The 17,646-nt window shown below is 39.0% G+C and overlaps 1 protein-coding gene across 1 annotated transcript; it reads right to left on the bottom strand.

Moving 5' to 3' along the window:
- Positions 1–4,039: 4,039 nt before the first annotated feature.
- On the bottom strand, positions 4,040–7,976 carry LOC108216631 (probable LRR receptor-like serine/threonine-protein kinase At3g47570). The gene is made up of 4 exons (XM_017389448.2): positions 7,286–7,976; positions 6,820–7,182; positions 4,663–6,660; positions 4,040–4,576 (listed from the first exon to the last, which is right to left on the bottom strand). The coding sequence occupies exons 1-4, from the start codon at positions 7,893–7,895 to the stop codon at positions 4,200–4,202; spliced, it is 3,348 nt and encodes a 1,115-aa protein (XP_017244937.1). The 5' UTR covers positions 7,896–7,976; the 3' UTR covers positions 4,040–4,199.
- Positions 7,977–17,646: the final 9,670 nt, after the last annotated feature.

The raw sequence follows: 17,646 nt of genomic DNA, 5'->3' as shown, positions 1-17,646 counted from the left end.
TTTCTACACGTAATTAACAATTTAAAGCACGACGAATCTTAATTTTATTTGTGTTTTTTTTTTTGAAAAGAAATCATGTTCTTACATTGTCACCTTCCCTCAATTTTTTTGGATTGATTGTGCACAAAAATATCTAGCTTAAATCCGTAAGATAGCAGTCTATAACTACTCTTGTTTGTAACGATCCTTATTTTTTAATATTGTATGAACAGTCTTCACTTAAAAGTTGCTTGAACGGAGCAAACAGATAATGCATGAATAATCCTGTGTACAAAATAAATCATATAAAAATTAACAACAACAAACATATCCGATGAACAAAACAAATATTATAAAAGAATAACCAACAATACTACATCACTAATTGTTAATTTATTGATATCATCCATCAATATCATTTCAAGACTATATTCTTCTTCCGTGTTTGGATTTATCGACTCCCACATAGCGGTCTAAAACTACCTTTGTTTGCAATGATCTTTATTTTTTTTAATACCGTATAAACAACATTCACTTATCGTTGCAGAAGAACAGCACCACCGAGTTAGAAATTAAGCAAGAGAATCATCACCAGAGAGGTAGAGTTGTGGTATTGAGAGAGTAGATTTTGTTTAAATGATCCAAAACCCTACAAGTACAACGTATAGGGGTATAGGGGTATTTATAGGTGCAGAGAGATTTGTGTGCTACTCTTTCTCATAATTAAATAATCTAAAACAAAACCAGATTAAACTTTCAAACTGCTATATTCCATAAATAATCTGAAACAAAATCAGATTCTGAAACTTGCTTCTAATATATCCGAAATTTAAAAAAGTAGTTCTAATTTTTGATATTTTTCATCCAAAACTTCCAGAAAATTAACGGAGCGATGTGAGAGGCGCCACCTACACGCCTCTCGATTCTCCTTTATATAAGTATATTGATTTGGTTTATTTGATTTTTCGCTTAAGATCGAATTAAATTTCAGTTTGGTCTGATTATTTTTTTTAAAAAAAAATTAGTCTTGATTATATAGACCAATATATTTATATTAATATAATATATATTTATATATCTTATTAATTTGCATTTTATTCTGTCTGTATATTCTATTCAGACGAGAGACGACTACAGCTGTGCAGACTGCAAGCCATACATATCTTGTTTGTAATTTTAATTTAGCTTGTTTTTAGTTTTAGAAATGTACGACCATCATTGTGTTCGTAAAAAGTTCAAGCAATATTTCTCAGAGCGCAACCATATTTCAAGGATCCCATTAGGCATTAGGCATTAGGCATCCACTACAGTATCAAGGCTTTGAAGACCAAGTTAGTGCAAGTGTGCAACTGCTAATGAGTTTTGTAAGATTCCTATGCCGCACATTACGCAGTACTCAACATTTCTTTGATGCAACTCAATTTAAACCTCTTAACTTCTATCTTATCAAAAAATAATAATTAATATTCTTAATAATCTAATGATTAACTAAGAATTAAATTAGTTTAAAAAAAACTAAGAATTAAATTTATTTCAAAATAATAATTAAATTAAGCAAATAAATTTGTAACCAAGTATAAAAATATGTTGGAAAGCATGAAGATTGTGTTGGAAAGCAGCAAGATCCACTACTAAACCCATGACACAACTTTAAATCTCGTTGATATGTTTTGATAGATATTTATAGAGAATTTATCATGACCGCATAAAAAGATTAATTTAATTTGTAAAAATATCAATCACATAACATACACCGGGATGATCGCATACCCTAGTTACTTATAAGCACAATCAAAACATACTTTCAAAAATCAAAATTGCATAATTTTCATAAAGGTTAGGGCTTCAAAACAACCCTCTAACAATGGAGATTTAGCCAATCATATATATAATAAAACAAGTAATAATCATGAAAATATTAGAATACGATACAATGTGTGGATCCCTTCTCTTCTTCTCCGTGGCTCTCCTCAATAATAGGTATCTATCTTTTGTCTCATAATATCTAATATATAAGTATTTTTAGTCTAATAAGATTTCACAAGAAAATTCCACAACTGAATAGGTTTCCAAAGTTAAAATTCGTAGTTGACAGTCTACTCTTTTCATGAGCTGTTTCAACAGACTTTTGATATTTGTACCCATCTAGAATTATAGAAAATTAAATTATCTTCGTGTGAGTTGTTAAATTGCCCAAATCCGACTTCTAAAACTAAAGGTATGACACAAACAATAATTCTTGTGCGGGTAACTAACAAATCCAAATTTTTTTTGAATTTATTCCAAGTCCCTTCCAATTTAGAATTATTTGCCTTCTACAATAAAATATTAAATTGTAATTAATATACATCCAATTAAATACAAATCATAACTAGTACGAGAGTCGAAATAAGAAAATAATAAATACCCAAAACGTGTTCCTAAATCCAATTAGCAATGTAGTATTTTTTTTTTTTTTTACAAATATGGCTTATAACCTTACAAATGAGTATCTGTTCTACGAAACTCTCGGGGTGAGCCAGGGTCGAACCCGGGACGACATCGGATAAGCTCTTTACCACTGAGTTATCCAACCGTGCTCATTAGCAATGTAGTATAATTGGTTCCTCTTATATGATACCCATGTAATCATGTCAATCACTTAATTAAAAATAATTTTATGTCTATCACGTCATTTGGATCTTGAGAAAAAGTTTTGAGGATAGATTTTGAGAGATGTATCATTATCCATAAAAAGATTATAGTAATTATATACTCTATCAGGCATCAAAACTTTTTAAAGCTCCTTCAAACTGCATATTGAACACTCTCACTGCTACAACAGTTCCATTCAGAAGTGCTCCTTTGTATACGGATCCAACACTTCCTACTCCAAGCAGGTTACTTTCACTAAACCCGTTTCACCTTCCCAAAGCATGAGGCAATGAATTTTCTTGTGTCAAAATGAACTTTTAATTTCGATAATTTCACAGCATATTAAACAGCCGTAATTGAAGCCCCGATCTAGTCTCCTTCTTTTTCCGGCGAGCTGTATTGTATATCTTTGTTGGTGCAGTAATTGTTTGTTGTATTGGACTTGGGCCTGGCTATCTACGTGGATTATGAACGAATAACTGCTCATCTGGTTGTTGTCTCCTTTTAATTTCTTTATTTTTTATTTGCTGACTTTTTTATAATTTTGTTATTTTAGTTTTACTAATTATTATATATATAAATATAAATTATATTTTTTTAATAATATATATATAAAAAATATATTTTTAATATTTTATTTTTTCCGTATCCCGCCGCACCCGTACGAACGTATCCAAATTTGCCGAATTGACGTATCCCCGCACCGCACATCCCCGCACCCGCAACCATGCTTCCCAGTCAAAAAAGCTGCAGCCACCAAGAGTGCTGCTGCAACGATAAGGGGCAAAGTATACTTTTGTTGTGTTTGGTTGGGGAGATTGGAATGGAATGGAATGCAATGAGTAAAAATACTTGTAATTAATAGAGATAGGAAGAAAGTTTTGAAATTTTTTTGAGAAAGTGCAAAATTGCTATGATGAGATTCAAGAAGAAATTGAGGATGGGAGAGAATGAAGCATTCCATCTCAAATTGAAGGTGTGATATCTAGCACATGATGTAAGGAATGGAATGGAGGAAGGAATGAAATTTCTTAAAAATTGTCCATAAGATAGTTCATTTTTCATTCCATTCCTTCCGGAATCATTCACCCCAACCAAACACAACATAAGAATGCAATGTTTCCTGATCCTGATTCCTGAGTAGCTGATGCTGGGCACAACCGGACTTTCAATCTTGGTGCACCACATATACCATCATTTTGCAGATATGACTGACCAGTGAAATTTTGAAATGGACCTCCCGTTGGAATTTCTCCTACAAGTTTATTGAAGGAGATGTTAATATATCGAAGATACCTAAGTGACTCCAAGGATTTTGGAATTGTTCCTGACAAATTGTTATAAGACATATCCAAAAATTCTAAGCCTTTCAAGTTGCCTAATGATGGAGGAATAGGCCCTTCTAGTTTGTTATTATTCTCTTACATTCTTACAAACTGCAAATCTGCTCCATGCAATCATATTTTTTTTGAAGTTACATTCACCTCTCTGTAACTGAGAGAGTATGTTGTTCTACAAGACTGACTAATAATGTTCTCGGGCAGGTTTGTGTGATAGAAAAATACTCACATACTTGCTACATTAGCTTACACTTCATAGTCATTGACCTCACTATCAATCAAATGGCATTGTTCCAGAAACAAGGTCTTTATTTTGTATAGTTTGTTCAAAACATCTTCCATATCAATACGCTGAACAGGTGAATTCCTCAAACAGTCCATTGCCAAATTAAAGATGGACAATGCACATAGATTCTTGATAGGCAAGTACTTGTCGTTTCTTTCTCTCAGCTTGGTGTCCAAAACTTCAGAGCTACTTAAGGATTCTTTTACCCAATCTTTCAAGCTCATTTCACCAGAAAACATCTCTTCAGTTGGTCTTTTTCTTGTGAATGTTTCCAACAATAAGATACCATAGCTGTAAACATCACCTCTTGCAGTTACTATTCCTTCCATCCCGTATTCTATTTTATGACACAAGACCATAGGGAAAATTAGTCAATTAATGTATATTCTACGGACAAAAGTAAGTACAAATTTAGAAACTCACCTGGTGCCATATATCCGATTGTTCCCAAGGTCTTAGTTTGCGCCAGAAATTCCTGCTCACCTAAGAGTTTGGCAATACCAAAGTCACAAACATGTGCAATCATATAATTATCAATTAGGACATTGCTGGGTTTCAGATCACAATGTATGATTGGTGTTGAACAGCGACAATGTAAATAGTCCAAGGCTGATGCAACATCTATCATTAAGTTTAAGCGCTGTAAAAAGTTCAAGCAGTATTTCTCAGAGTGCAACCATATTTCAAGGCTCCCATTAGGCATCCACTCCAGTATCAAGGCTTTAAAGTCCAAGTGAGTGCAACTGCTAATTAGTCTTGTAAGATTCCTATGCCTCACATTACGCAGTACTTCACATTCTGCATCAAAACTTTTTGAAGCTCCTTCAAACTGCATATTGAACACTTTCACTGCAACAACAGTTCCATCCAGAAGTTCTCCTTTGTATACGGATCCAACACTTCCTACTCCAAGTAGGTTACTTTCACCAAATCCGTTTGTTGCTTGTAAAAGCTCATGATAAGTAAACCTTCTCAAAGAATGAGGCAATGAATCTTCTTGTGTCAAGATGATCTTTTGATTTCTTCTTCTTTTTAGTAAAAAAGCTACAGCCACTAAGAGTGTTGCTGCAACAATAAGGGGCAAAGTATACTTTAAGAAAGCAATGTTTCTTGATCCTGATTCCTTCTGAGTAGCTGACGCTGGGCACATTCGGACTTTCAATCTTGGTTCACCACATATACCATCATTTTGCAGATATGACTGACCAGTGAAATTTTGAAATGGACCTCCCGTTGGAATTTCTCCTTCAAGTTCATTGAAGGAGATGTTAAAATATCGAAGATACCTGAGTGACTCCAAGGATTTAGGAATTTTTCCTGACAAATTGTTATTAGACATATCCAAAATTTCTAAGCCTTTCAAGTTGCCTAATGATGGAGGAATAGGCCCTTCTAGTTTGTTATGAGACAGAACGAGATAATTCAGAGATTGAGCACCTCCAATAGTGGCAGGTATATTGCCTGAGAACTGATTCCAAGAGAAGTCCATTTCAGTTATCGCCCTCAAGTTTCCAACCTCTGACGGTAGATATCCAGATAGGTAATTTGTTGACAAATTTAGTCCAATAAGATCTACACATTTCCACAAGGTTGATGGCACGTTGGAAGTTAACTTGTTTGAATCCAAGTATAGTCTTGTTAAAGATGGTAGCTCTCCCAAGCATGCTGGAATCAATCCACTAAGTTGGTTATCACTCAGATACAAGTCCCCCAGCTTTTCCAACAAACAAATTTCATACGGAACAGATCCATTCAGTTTATTGTGTTCAAGATAAATGCGTTCCATATATTTCAATCTTCCAATTGTGCTTGGAATGATGCCTGTCAACTCATTACTATCTAGAGTTAACATATTCAAACTGCTCAAGTTTCCAATACCAATTGGGATCTCACCTTTGATTCTACTATTAAATGCTGAAAATATTTGGAGAGAAGTTGAGAGATTACCAACTACTGCAGGAAGGGAGCCATGAAATTGATTCATTGATAACTCAAGCACCTGCAAATATCTGCAGTTTGTTAATGAATAGAAAAATCTCAACTCAGTACTAGATGATTCTCGTGTCAGATTGTTTTCTCCAAGATGTAGCCGCCTCAGGGATCTTAAACTGCCAAGTGTATTGGGTATGTAGCCACTAAATTGGTTGGTGCTCATTTCAAGGATGGTAAGCTTAGAAGCATTAGACAAAGAGACTGGGATAGAACCACTGAGCCTGTTGTTACCAAGATACAATTCCTCAAGATTGGGAAGCCAAAGCCCAATGCCTCTGGGAAGATGGCCATAGAATTGGTTGAATTGCAAGGTAATGATTCTCAATGTTGAACTGTTGAAAACTTCATAAGGTATTTCACCTGATAGCTTGTTTGAGGGAACAAAAAGTAGCTCTAGATTAAGATAGCCAATTTCAGCTGGCAACACCCCTGCAAGAATATGAACACCTTAATAAGTTCTTTCACAAGATTTGACGAACTCAAACATAAATATCATGGTAGTAAATTATTTTCACAACATTTGAAGAACTCAAAACAGAAATATTGTGGCAGCAGAATCTGAACTCAGCCACTGAATTTTGTAGGTACCTGTGAAGTTGTTGGTATCGAGGTTTAAACCTTTAAGCAGTGTAAGATTTCCAATTTGTTTGGAAATGCTTCCTGTGAAACTATTTTCTGCCAGCGATAACATTTGAAGTAGTTTGCATCCCCACAAGCCAGATGGAATCTGACCAGTTAATAGATTGGTTTGTAGATTGAGATCTCTTAGAAGAGGAAGATTCCATTGTATATCAGATGACAGGACCCCTGAGAGTTTATTTCTGCTCAAATTAATGGTTTCTAATGAAGAGATGTTGAAAAGAGTTGATGGCACAGGCCCTGTCAGGAAGTTACTTCCCATTCTAAGATGCTCCAAACTTCTCAGATTACCTATCTGCAGTGGAATCTCACCTAGTAGGAAGAAACTTTTTAGTCATTATAAATAGAAAATTTGTTGAAAACTTGGGGATATGAAACAGAGACTGAAAGGAAAAGATTGGAATAGCGATCATACCATGGATAACGTTTGTACCGAGATACAAGTGCTTGAGATTCGTCAGGTTTCCAATTTCTTTAGCTAGTCTTCCGTCAAATGTGTTGTTTTCTAATGAAAGATACTGAAGCTCCCTGCATGAATATAAACTTGCTGGAATTTCACCATGAAGCTGATTCGAAGAAAGGTAAAGTGCTTTCAACCTAGAGTGGTTGGAGCACATATTGACAGGTAGATTGTCAGACAGAGCATTGTCTGATAAATTAATGACCCTTAATGCAGGCATGTTAAACAAAACAATCGGTAATGAACCTGAAATCTGATTGGATTTCAAGTCTAATGAGGTCAGAAACGAGAGGTTTCCAATATGCGGAGCAATGGTGCCCTTAAAACTCATCATAGACAGATTTAAGGCAGTCACGTGTTCTTGACTGGCGTCGCAGGAGACGCCAATCCAGCTGCACATATCAGATCCTCTAGTCCAGTTCTTGGCCAAAATTTGAATCGGGTCATCAGTAATATACGATTTGAAGGCAAGAAGTGCAGATTGGTCAGTAGATGAGCAAAGGATGCAAGAAGTGCTGATAAGTGCTGCAAGTACTAGTGCAAAGAACAAGCAAGTTTTTGCCATTAGAACTCGCACGGGAAAATGTACAACTGATTGCGTTTTAGTAGGAGCTACAAATATATTGATAGACGTTAAGATTTATTATTGATAACTGAGCAGCCAATAAAGACTAGATGAAGTATACATATACAACTTTAACAAACTGGTATTATTAATAGTCATTTTAATCTCTGAAGAAGTAAGCGCCCACACCCCGTTTCTTGTTCTGTAGTTGTATTCTGTTAAGTCTGAACTCAAGCTGTGACGGTTATTCCTAGAGGTGGCAAAATGTGATTTTGGTTTGGTTTTGGTTCTTATAAAATGGATTTGGTTTGGATAGATGAAGCAAAACCATTTTCAAACCATATATTAATAAATGTGGTTATGGTTTTAGTTTGAATTATGGGTAACTAGTTTAGTAAGTAAAAATAAGTATTATATAATGAACAAAAGTTAATACACTCAAATCACAATATAATGAATACTAAATATAACAAAAGTGTGTGTGAGTGTGTGAGTTGATGGAGTGGTTTAAGCTCTTGGCTTCTCCAAGTAAGGTCATGAGTTCGAATCATGAGATTTGCATGTGTGATAATTAGCAAAAAGAAAGAAAGAAAAGAAAAAGTGTAGAGAGTTATAAGAAATTTTAAAAGTGAGACCAAATGTGGTTAGAACCATATTTTGTGAAAAATGTGAGACTAGAAACCAAACCAAATCCATTTTTCTAAATGTGATTTCAAATGGATCCAAATTCACAAATTTGGTTTGGTTTGGATTGGTTTAATGGTTTTGCATCCATATTGCCACCTCTAGTTATTCCTGTCAAAGTGCTAAAATGAGATGGGAAATCAACGCATCAGTGCAGGCAGTAAAGTAGAATTATTAGTTTATTGAACTCTAGGGTTGACATTTTGTCTGTCAACTTTTACTGAAAAGAGGAATAGAAAGTCAGAATATCGATGCTCCAAAAAAACCCGGAGAGGTGTATCTGTTCGTGCTAGATTTTGCGGGGTTAAATGCTAAAGAAATTAAGCTAAAAACAATAAGGTAAAAAGGACAAGAATTGGTGACGCGGAAAACCTCGTAAGAGGGAAAAACCGCGGGAGGGTTGTGACCCTGCCAAGAATGCTTCACTATGATTCAAAGTATATTACAATGTATATGGGCTGATGTTACTTGCCCCTTCTCTTTGATTTTAAGGACTATTTATACAAGTTAAAACACAACTAACAGCCCTACTATCACTCCACGTGCAGCTATGCCTTATCCCTCCTGTTTATCCGCTCATAACCTCTTCAATACTTATCCTTTCCTTCAGACTCGTTCTTCAGCAATTCAAAGCAGCCGTCATGTCGTCATGTGCATACGTCTCGTCCTGTCATCCTCTCATGACGTCAAGCAACTTTACGTCAGCCTCAGTCACGCACCAACAATTAGCCCCTGATTTTGTTTAATAATTTCTTTATTGAATAAAATCATCATTTCTTTCTCAGGCCTATCCCTTCGTTATTCCCGCACACGTTTCCCTCCTAGCACATATTTGCCGGTACATATCCCTATGCGTGGTTATCTGATCCAAGCCCCTTTATTTGTACATCCACCCTAATCAACTTCTTCATTCAGTCTTCTCTTCTCCCAATCGTTTTTCAAACTGCATTCCTCATGGCTAAGAAAACTAACCAAACCCCTTCTTCTCGTGAGGTCGTCGCAAAGTCTCCTAACAAAGCTGCATCTCCATGGGTCGCAATCGATCTAATTGACGCCGGTGATAGCAAGGAAAGCTTGATGACACCAGAGAAGCTTGAACAGGCTAAGCGATTCTTTGAGGGCAACATCGAGGCCGTGATTCCGTCCTCATCCGTTCGTGCCGATTGTCTCCGGTCAGGCTGGGTGTGTCTCTATTTCTATCCTTTCGACATCGGAATGACCTTTCCGTTTTCGAAGCTGGTACAGGAGTTACTTGATGATATGCAAATCTCCCCAGGGCAACTGATGCCCTTTGCCTGGAGGATATTGACTTGCCTCGATGCTGTCGAAGCCAAGCACAAGCTGGGCATCAATGTGAATGTGATAAAATGCTGCTATTCCCTCAAAAGGCACTTCGGATGTCGTTTCGGGTTTACTACTAAGAAGGCGTTGATTCTTAATGTCGAGTCGGCAAACGATAGGAATTGGAAAAAAGACTATTTTTTTGCAAGGAAGGACTCATTGGGTGATGGTGGTGCCTATTTTCTTGAGCGCTGGAACTCCAAAGGGGATCCCAAAGGGGATTTCAAAGGTATAACCCCGACCCTGACTTGTCTTATTTTCTTTTGCATGTTGTAGTCATTCATTGTTGCTTTTTTACTCCTGTAAGACATTCATACAACGTAATTGATTATTGTAATGCATTGTCGTCGTTAGATCCGAACTGGACATTTGATCCTGATAACGTGGCTGTTAAAGAGGTAGTTAGTAAGGTTTTGGCTTTGCCCATTGAGGACAGGATCTGGCCCAATTGTCTTGGCCGTCCTGTTCGTAATTCTAGTCCAGTTAATATTGCGGAGTTTATGAGGAAGGGTAAATTCAAGGAAGAAGGTGAGGCCTCTGAGATGGCTCCTGTTAAGACGGTTGCTAATAGGACCCGTAGCAAAGCCGTGGTCGCTACTAGTCGCGCGTCTTCCACGCCCCAGACTCTTTCCTCTGATTCCCATGAAAGTCCTAAGACCGAAAAGGGACTCGAGATAAGTTCAGGTCGCATCTTTGCCAAAGGTATTCGTTACTTCATAAGTTTGTTGAGTTGGTGTCTAATTCTTGCGCTTGTGGTATGCTTCTTACTATTCTCGTGTTGTGTCTTGACAGAATATCAAACGTCTGCTATCAAGCCACTGGAGATGTCTACTAAGGAACTGTTTGCAAAAAGAGCTCGTGATGAAAGATCTGCTGGGACGGGATCTTCTAAGACTCCATTGTTAGCTAGCCCCACTCTTACTCCTGAAGCCAAAAGGCTGAAGTCCGCACCTTCCGATACTGCCGGCAAGTCAGGTTCATCCACTCCATTGATCTTTTTTGGTTATAATGCTCACGCTAGGCCTGCAGAATTTGCCCACTATTTGGGTGACTTATTGCTCCCACAGTACATTGAGTCATCTAATGGTAAAAGTCCTAAGCTGCTGTCGCTCGAGGCTACTGGTTACGCTTTTCATGTAAGTCATCATCTGACTTGTTTTATTTGTTTTGTTGTTGCTGAGTTTATTCGTTAACTGTTGTTTCGCATGTGCAGGCTCTGCAGGCATCTCTCATGTCTCACGAAGCTTCTGTGTTGGAGATGCGTGAGTTGGAGGACAAGTACAAGGAATGCATGAGGAAGTTGCAGGCATCTCAGGTGGCAGCTTCTGAGAACTTGAAGATTGCGAAGGAAGTGCAGCAGGATCTGGATGAGTTCACTGTTAAGGTGAAGGCTACCGAGGAAAAGATGCATGAGGAAGCACAGAAGCTCATTACGCAACATGCTATGCGTGCCAGAGTCGAGACCATGGTGGAGTACTTCAAAGGTGAGCACATTTCTTGGGACATGAATGAGACAGTGAGAATCTACAATGAAGCATATCCAGGGGACGCTTTCCCCCTTCATGTCCCAAGGAATAGCGAGGTGGAGCTCCCTGTTGCTGACATTGAGGTCAGGAATGTTGTTGTTGCAGAGGACAAGCCTTCCGGCGAAGGTGATGTCGTGGATGAAGGTGATGTTCCTGAGAAGGCTCCCACTGAGTGATTGTCACTTCTTGCTGTAGTTTCTAAGCTATTTGGATTGTTTTGAATTACGTATTTTTGTTGGTTTCATGAACTAAGTACTTCGTTGGTTGCTCATGTTGAGCTTTCGTTTGGATACTTTTGATTTTCTGCCTGCCTGGTTGGCAGATTAGACATTTATGATGTGCGAATCCAGTTGATTTATCTAAGTATGCGTGTTGTTGTTCGGTGAAATCTACACGCAAGCGTACGCGATCACAAGTAATATATTAAGTTCGATCCCACAGAGACTGGTGAATTGAGAATACGCACCTATGCAACAATGTATGATCAATTATCACTGCTAAGACAATTAACAAGGATGGTTTCTTTTATACTAATAACTAAAATTACTAATCAAATTCAGAATAGGAAAACACATGGGATTCTAACTTCATTATCGAATTCATCTAGAATTGAAATTACTGATTAACATGCGACTGTTGATCCTAATCAGACAACACGGAAGTAATACATGCCAACTCTCGTTGCACACATATCATACCAATCAAAATCCACAATTAAGATAGAAATCTCATGGACACCAACAAAGCTCAGACCCTATATCTCTATAGCGGTAGTGTAAGCAGAGAGGTTTAATAGCAAGTCGTCTATCGTGATTACACAGGGTGATAAAAATAGTTCAAGTCTACCACAAATTATGTTTCATTCACATAATCCTATGTTTACATGGCATAGTTCTAAATTCAATCATCCACTCTCGCTTCAGAAAGAATTAACACACAACTTAGAAGTTAGCTACGCTTCTAAGAAGAATAAGCACGGCTCATGCAAAGCAATCAACATATGTCACAAAATCACGTAATTATAATCGTTACTAGACTACATCGATAAATCCATTAGAATCCCATGAAGGCGGTTAGTTCATAATCGAACTAATCGACATCATGGGTTCTAATGAAAACATGATAAAGAAAAGACAAGAATTAATTGGAATAAAAATGCTTGAATTACTAATAAAGATCACACGTTACAGATTGAAGTTCACGATCTTGCTCGAAACTGTCACTTCCTCGCAAAGAACGATCCAATACAACTGATAATGTGCTTCGAATAAAACTAAAACTATGATTACGATATTAAACTCTACTCAAACTACGACTATGAGGCTAGGGTTTTTACACACGAGAAATAAAAATGCATTGACTACGTCAACCGGGCCTCGACCGCTGCGAAAATCCATCAGAAAAGCTGTAAAAATCGGCCCGTGGAGTTTCTGCGGAGCGCCACCGCGCTACACTAGCGCGGGCGCGCTAGTGATGCAGGCTGTAGCGCGGGCGCGCTACAGGTTAGCGCGGGCGCGCTACTGTCTGTGATGACAGCCTTGATTCTTTGTTTTTCAGCCCGTTCTCGCGTTCATGTCCTTCCTCGTTCCTAGTACCACTTCCGTAGGTGATCACGGTTGCATTTAGCATATGCAACAAGCCCTTTAAACCCCTAGATAGCTCTAGTGGACGAGTGTGTTCTCGTGAGGGTTTGTAGAAGATATACCCACAAAATCCCAAGTCTCGGTGAATCCACAATTCTCTATTCTCGCAAAGAATGCACCAAAACCAACCTAAAATGATAGAAAATCACTTCATCACCTCAACTCGTGACCTGCACAGAAAAACAATAAAAACACATCAAAAGACACTACACACTTAAGTACAATCAACCAATTTAAGTGGAAATGAAGGCCTATAAGTGTGTATAAATACCACTTATCACACCCCCAAACTTAAACTGATGCTTGTCCTCAAGCGTCAACGACACTATACAATAATACAATGCAATGCATGAATGCAACTACGTGATGAATGAGTAAACTATGAAGTCATTGCCTTGTCAATTTTTAATACCTCAGATTGTGCTAATGATCTCGACTTTCATCTCTCTCGCTACCAAGTCAATCACTCTTCTATTTACAAGTGTGGAGTGCCCGTGTGTGCAAGCATGCTCTTTTATTGAGACAAGACAAAAACTACTACTCCCACAGAATCCCAATCAAGAATCGTAAAAGTCTAAACTAACACCCCGTCACTCAAGTCCAACTAAAAGCCAAGGTCCCAAAGAATGTCCACACCCTTCTATTTTATTCACTATATATATATATATTTTTTTCTATTGGCGATTAATTGCTCGGTCTAAGGTCAGAGCGCTTCGCAGTGTAAATGCGTCACGAACACCACAAGACTTCACACACCAATTATTCACTTTATTCTAGTGGTTTATTTAACCGTGCAATGGTTGAGATCCCTAAAGATTTATGCACTAGTACCCATGTAGCGAGCGTTGGGTCAACAATCCCAAACCACGAAGGGCTTTAGGTTGTTAGGCACAAAGTCCCCTCAGACTTAATTACTCGAGTACTAATGAGCTCAACCTAGTTAATTCTACCACTTATTTTTCTAGTGAATTTATTACTACTATTTTTTTTTTTTTTTTTTTTTTTTTTTTTTTATTGAAAGGTATATCTACTCCTCAGTTCCCCCAAACTTAAGATTTACAGACCTAAGCTGAAGGGTGCTCAATTCAATCCTAGAATTCATGGAATTTCGTCTAAATCCTATCTCAAGAACATATGTGAATTACAATTTCCAACACAAGCAATTTCCAAGTACTAACCTAGCATTGCAATTGAAACTACTAATCAAGAACTACGCACATAATTCATCATAGGCAATTAACTTGGCTTAACTTCATAATTCATGCAAATGCTCGTGATACTAACTATGACAGTTACTATGCAAAAAAAAACGTGAGTAAAATAAAAAAAACGTGAGAAATAATCAAATCAACATAAAATAAACGTGAACTACATGAACTAACTAACACATGCAATAATAAAAAAAAACTATCTAATAATATGCTCTTCCTTAGATTACCACCCCCAAACTTAAAATTTTCAATGTCCCCATTGAAAGTGATAAAAAGGCTAGAGCACCCACATACCTACTCGGAGTCCGAGTCCTCCCCCTCCTCTGCTGGAGGTGAATCAGGTGGAGGATACTGCATCCCCGCTCCGAATACTGGCCACTGAACTGTGACCCCCTGTGCCTGAAAAGCACTGCCTAGAGCCTGTGTCAAATCAAAAGCAAACCTCTGGTGGATGTCATGCATGGCGTCCATCCGTCTCGCTAATCGGCGATAATGAACATCTCCCATAGGCTCGGAGCTCCTCTCTGTCTGCGACGTACCAGCTCCAGAAGCTCTAGGCTGCTCCCTCCTAACAAACTCGGGACGTCCCCCTGGCATCTCATCATACAAGTACCCGAGACCTCGAGGGTGGGGAACTCCTCCTTCCCACTCCGTCATCCGACTGATCGCCGAATGATCAATAGGTGTCCCTGGCAACTGTAATTGCTCGTTGGATGGCCAACGAACACCACTCGATCGACAGAGCTTGGTAACAATTGTGCCATGGGGAATGGCACCAGTGGTTCCTCCTCGCAAGAACCTCAGAATCCCCTGATGAATAACATGTCCCAGGTCAATATACTTGCCCAAGACAATCCCATAAAGCAGAATCGCTCTCTCCACTATCACCTCATGCCCATGTGACGATGGCATGATGTTGGCACATATGAAGGCGTTCCACGCCTTTGCATACCGGTTCAACGCGGCTGCTGGAAACGAAACATGTGCCGGCAAAGGCGGTGCAGTCATCTTCCAACGTGTATCCGGCACACACATATCATAGACTAGCCGCTCCAAATCAACCGGATCATCATCAAATCGGCGTTTTGCACGCCCAATCCTCTCCACCACCCAATCTTCTTCATCAGGGCGCCTGGCACGCCCCCCAATGACTCTACGGATTGCATCCGCACTGTAATCCACCCGGATTCCCCGAACAACCGTGAATCCATCACGATTCTCCTTGGCATTAGCATAAAATTCTCGAACAATAGCCAAGGGAACCGCCTCCGGAGCCTCGCAAAAAGATTCCCAACCACGTTCTTGAATCATGTTCAAGAGCTCACCATCTTCCGCCGTGGGCAAGAATCCCCTCTCCTTAACTAACGACTTATTCATAAGCCGTTGAAACTCGTTTCTCGCACCATCCGAGGTAAACTCAACCTCGCCCATCGAGGAAGAATCGCTAGATGCGGCGGCTCGGGTGCTCGGTCCTTGTGATCTTCTTGCTCTTTTGGGTGCCATTGGTAGAGATTTAGATTTGTAAGAGGGTTGTGTGTATTGGGTTGGAGAGATTGAATGAAGGTTGTGTGTATGGATGTGTATATAGGTAGGGTTTAGAGAATTATAATGGGAATTGGAGATATGTTTGTGTTTATATAGGGATTGGAGGGCTGAGTTAGGGTTTTAGAGGGTGTATTTCGGGCTAGGCATGCAAAATTAGGATTGTGGGCTTTTTAAAACGAAAAAAAAACTATTTTTGGGGAAAAATCCGCCGGTCCGGCAGTCAGTAGCGCGGCCGCGCTAAGTATAGCGCGGGCGCGCCGTGCAACTTAGCGCGGTCGCGCCTGACACTAGCGCGGGCGCGCTAGTGTCTGACACCGGAGGCTGAAATTTTTCGATTTTTGTGTTTTTGAGGTTTACAATGGTACAATGTGGTTCCAATGCGTGGGTTGCCTCCCACGAAGCGCTTGTTTAACGTCGTTAGCTCGACGTGAAGTCCAGAATTAATCAGATTCCGATGAAGTATCCTGTGGAGGATACCTCGTTCCATAACCAAACGAATCCCAAGTAACATTGACGTCTAGTGCCAAGAACGCTTCAGCAAGAGAATCCGTTAGTATATCAGCAAAGCGACCAATTCGTTCCTCCAACACGTCAATACGCCTGATTATTCTTCGGTACTGTGCTTCATTCAGTGTTGAATCAGCAGGTGATTGAATTGCGGATTGGTTACTCGCACTGGCAGAGAATAGAGGACAAGTGTCTCCACATGCATTAAAGTTTGAGTCTGAGTGAGCTCTGATTCTGTGCCAATTAGTCATCTGGACTTCCTGAGTGACTTCGACCGCTTCATCCTCCTCCGATTCTTCCTCTTTTGGAATCTTCCACTTTAGATCTTTGTGCTCAGCAGCGGCCAGGTTCTCTATCAGTTCGTAAGCATCATCGAAGTTTTTGTTCCACAAACTTCCTCCAGCTGCTACGTCTAACTCTGCTCTACATTGACTATTAAGACCCCTGTAGAAGTAATTAATTGCCATTCCAGGAGGCATGTCATCTTCCTTGAGGTTTTCGAGAATCTTCTTGAATCGGTCCCAAGCTAGGCAAAGATATTCTCCCGAGAATTGAGAGAATTTGCCTTCAGTGTTTTTGATAGCTGATACTTTGATTAGAGGATAAAACCTTGTACAGAATATTTTCTCCAACTTGTTCCAGCTATTAGTAGTGCTTGCCGAGAGAGAGATAAACCACGATCGTGCTACATCACGTAGCGTGAATGGAAAGAGTCTCAGTTTCACTAGATCCTTAGGTCCGATATTGAAGTCCAATGCAGTAATGAATTTCTCGAAATTCCTTAGATGTAGATTTGGGTCCTCAAGAACAGAACCCCCAAATTGAATGGTATCTTGCAGCTTGAGAATGATTGATGGCTTGATACGAATGCCACTGGCGGATATTGCTGGTTCAATTGTGTCAGCCTGATTATCATTGATTTTCAAACGAGAAAATTCACGGGATGCCTCACCAACTGCTGTCCTAGCATAATCCATTGTTTCAGAATCAGAAGAAAAAGATGAATCCATTGCTTCTTACGGGTTCGAAAACTCGTTAGTAAAAACGCGATCCAAGTACCTGAAATAAAGAAAAGAAGAAAAGTGAGAAGAGAATAGAATCTTAGTCAGTGAATTTTAATGCACACTGATGACAAGTACATAAACTAAATAATTAACACCGAGTCCCCGGCAGCGGCGCCAAAAACTTGTTCGGTGAAATCTACACGCAAGCGTACGCGATCACAAGTAATATATTAAGTTCGATCCCACAGAGACTGGTGAATTGAGAATACGCACCTATGCAACAATGTATG

Source organism: Daucus carota, chromosome 4, assembly GCF_001625215.2.
Source record: "Daucus carota subsp. sativus chromosome 4, DH1 v3.0, whole genome shotgun sequence".
Lineage (NCBI taxonomy): Eukaryota > Viridiplantae > Streptophyta > Magnoliopsida > Apiales > Apiaceae > Daucus > Daucus carota.
The sequence above is the reverse complement of the archived record's forward strand: the minus strand, read 5'-3'. Positions and strand labels throughout refer to the sequence as shown.

Coding starts and splice junctions, on each gene's coding strand:
- LOC108216631 (XM_017389448.2), bottom strand. CDS start 7,895: ATGGCAAAAACTTGCTTGTTCTTTGCACTAGTACTTGCAGCACTTATC. Junction 6,661..6,819: donor CGATACCAACAACTTCACAG/GTACCTACAAAA, acceptor ATATTCTTGCAG/GGGTGTTGCCAGCTGAAATT. Junction 4,577..4,662: donor AATCGGATATATGGCACCAG/GTGAGTTTCTAA, acceptor GTCATAAAATAG/AATACGGGATGGAAGGAATA.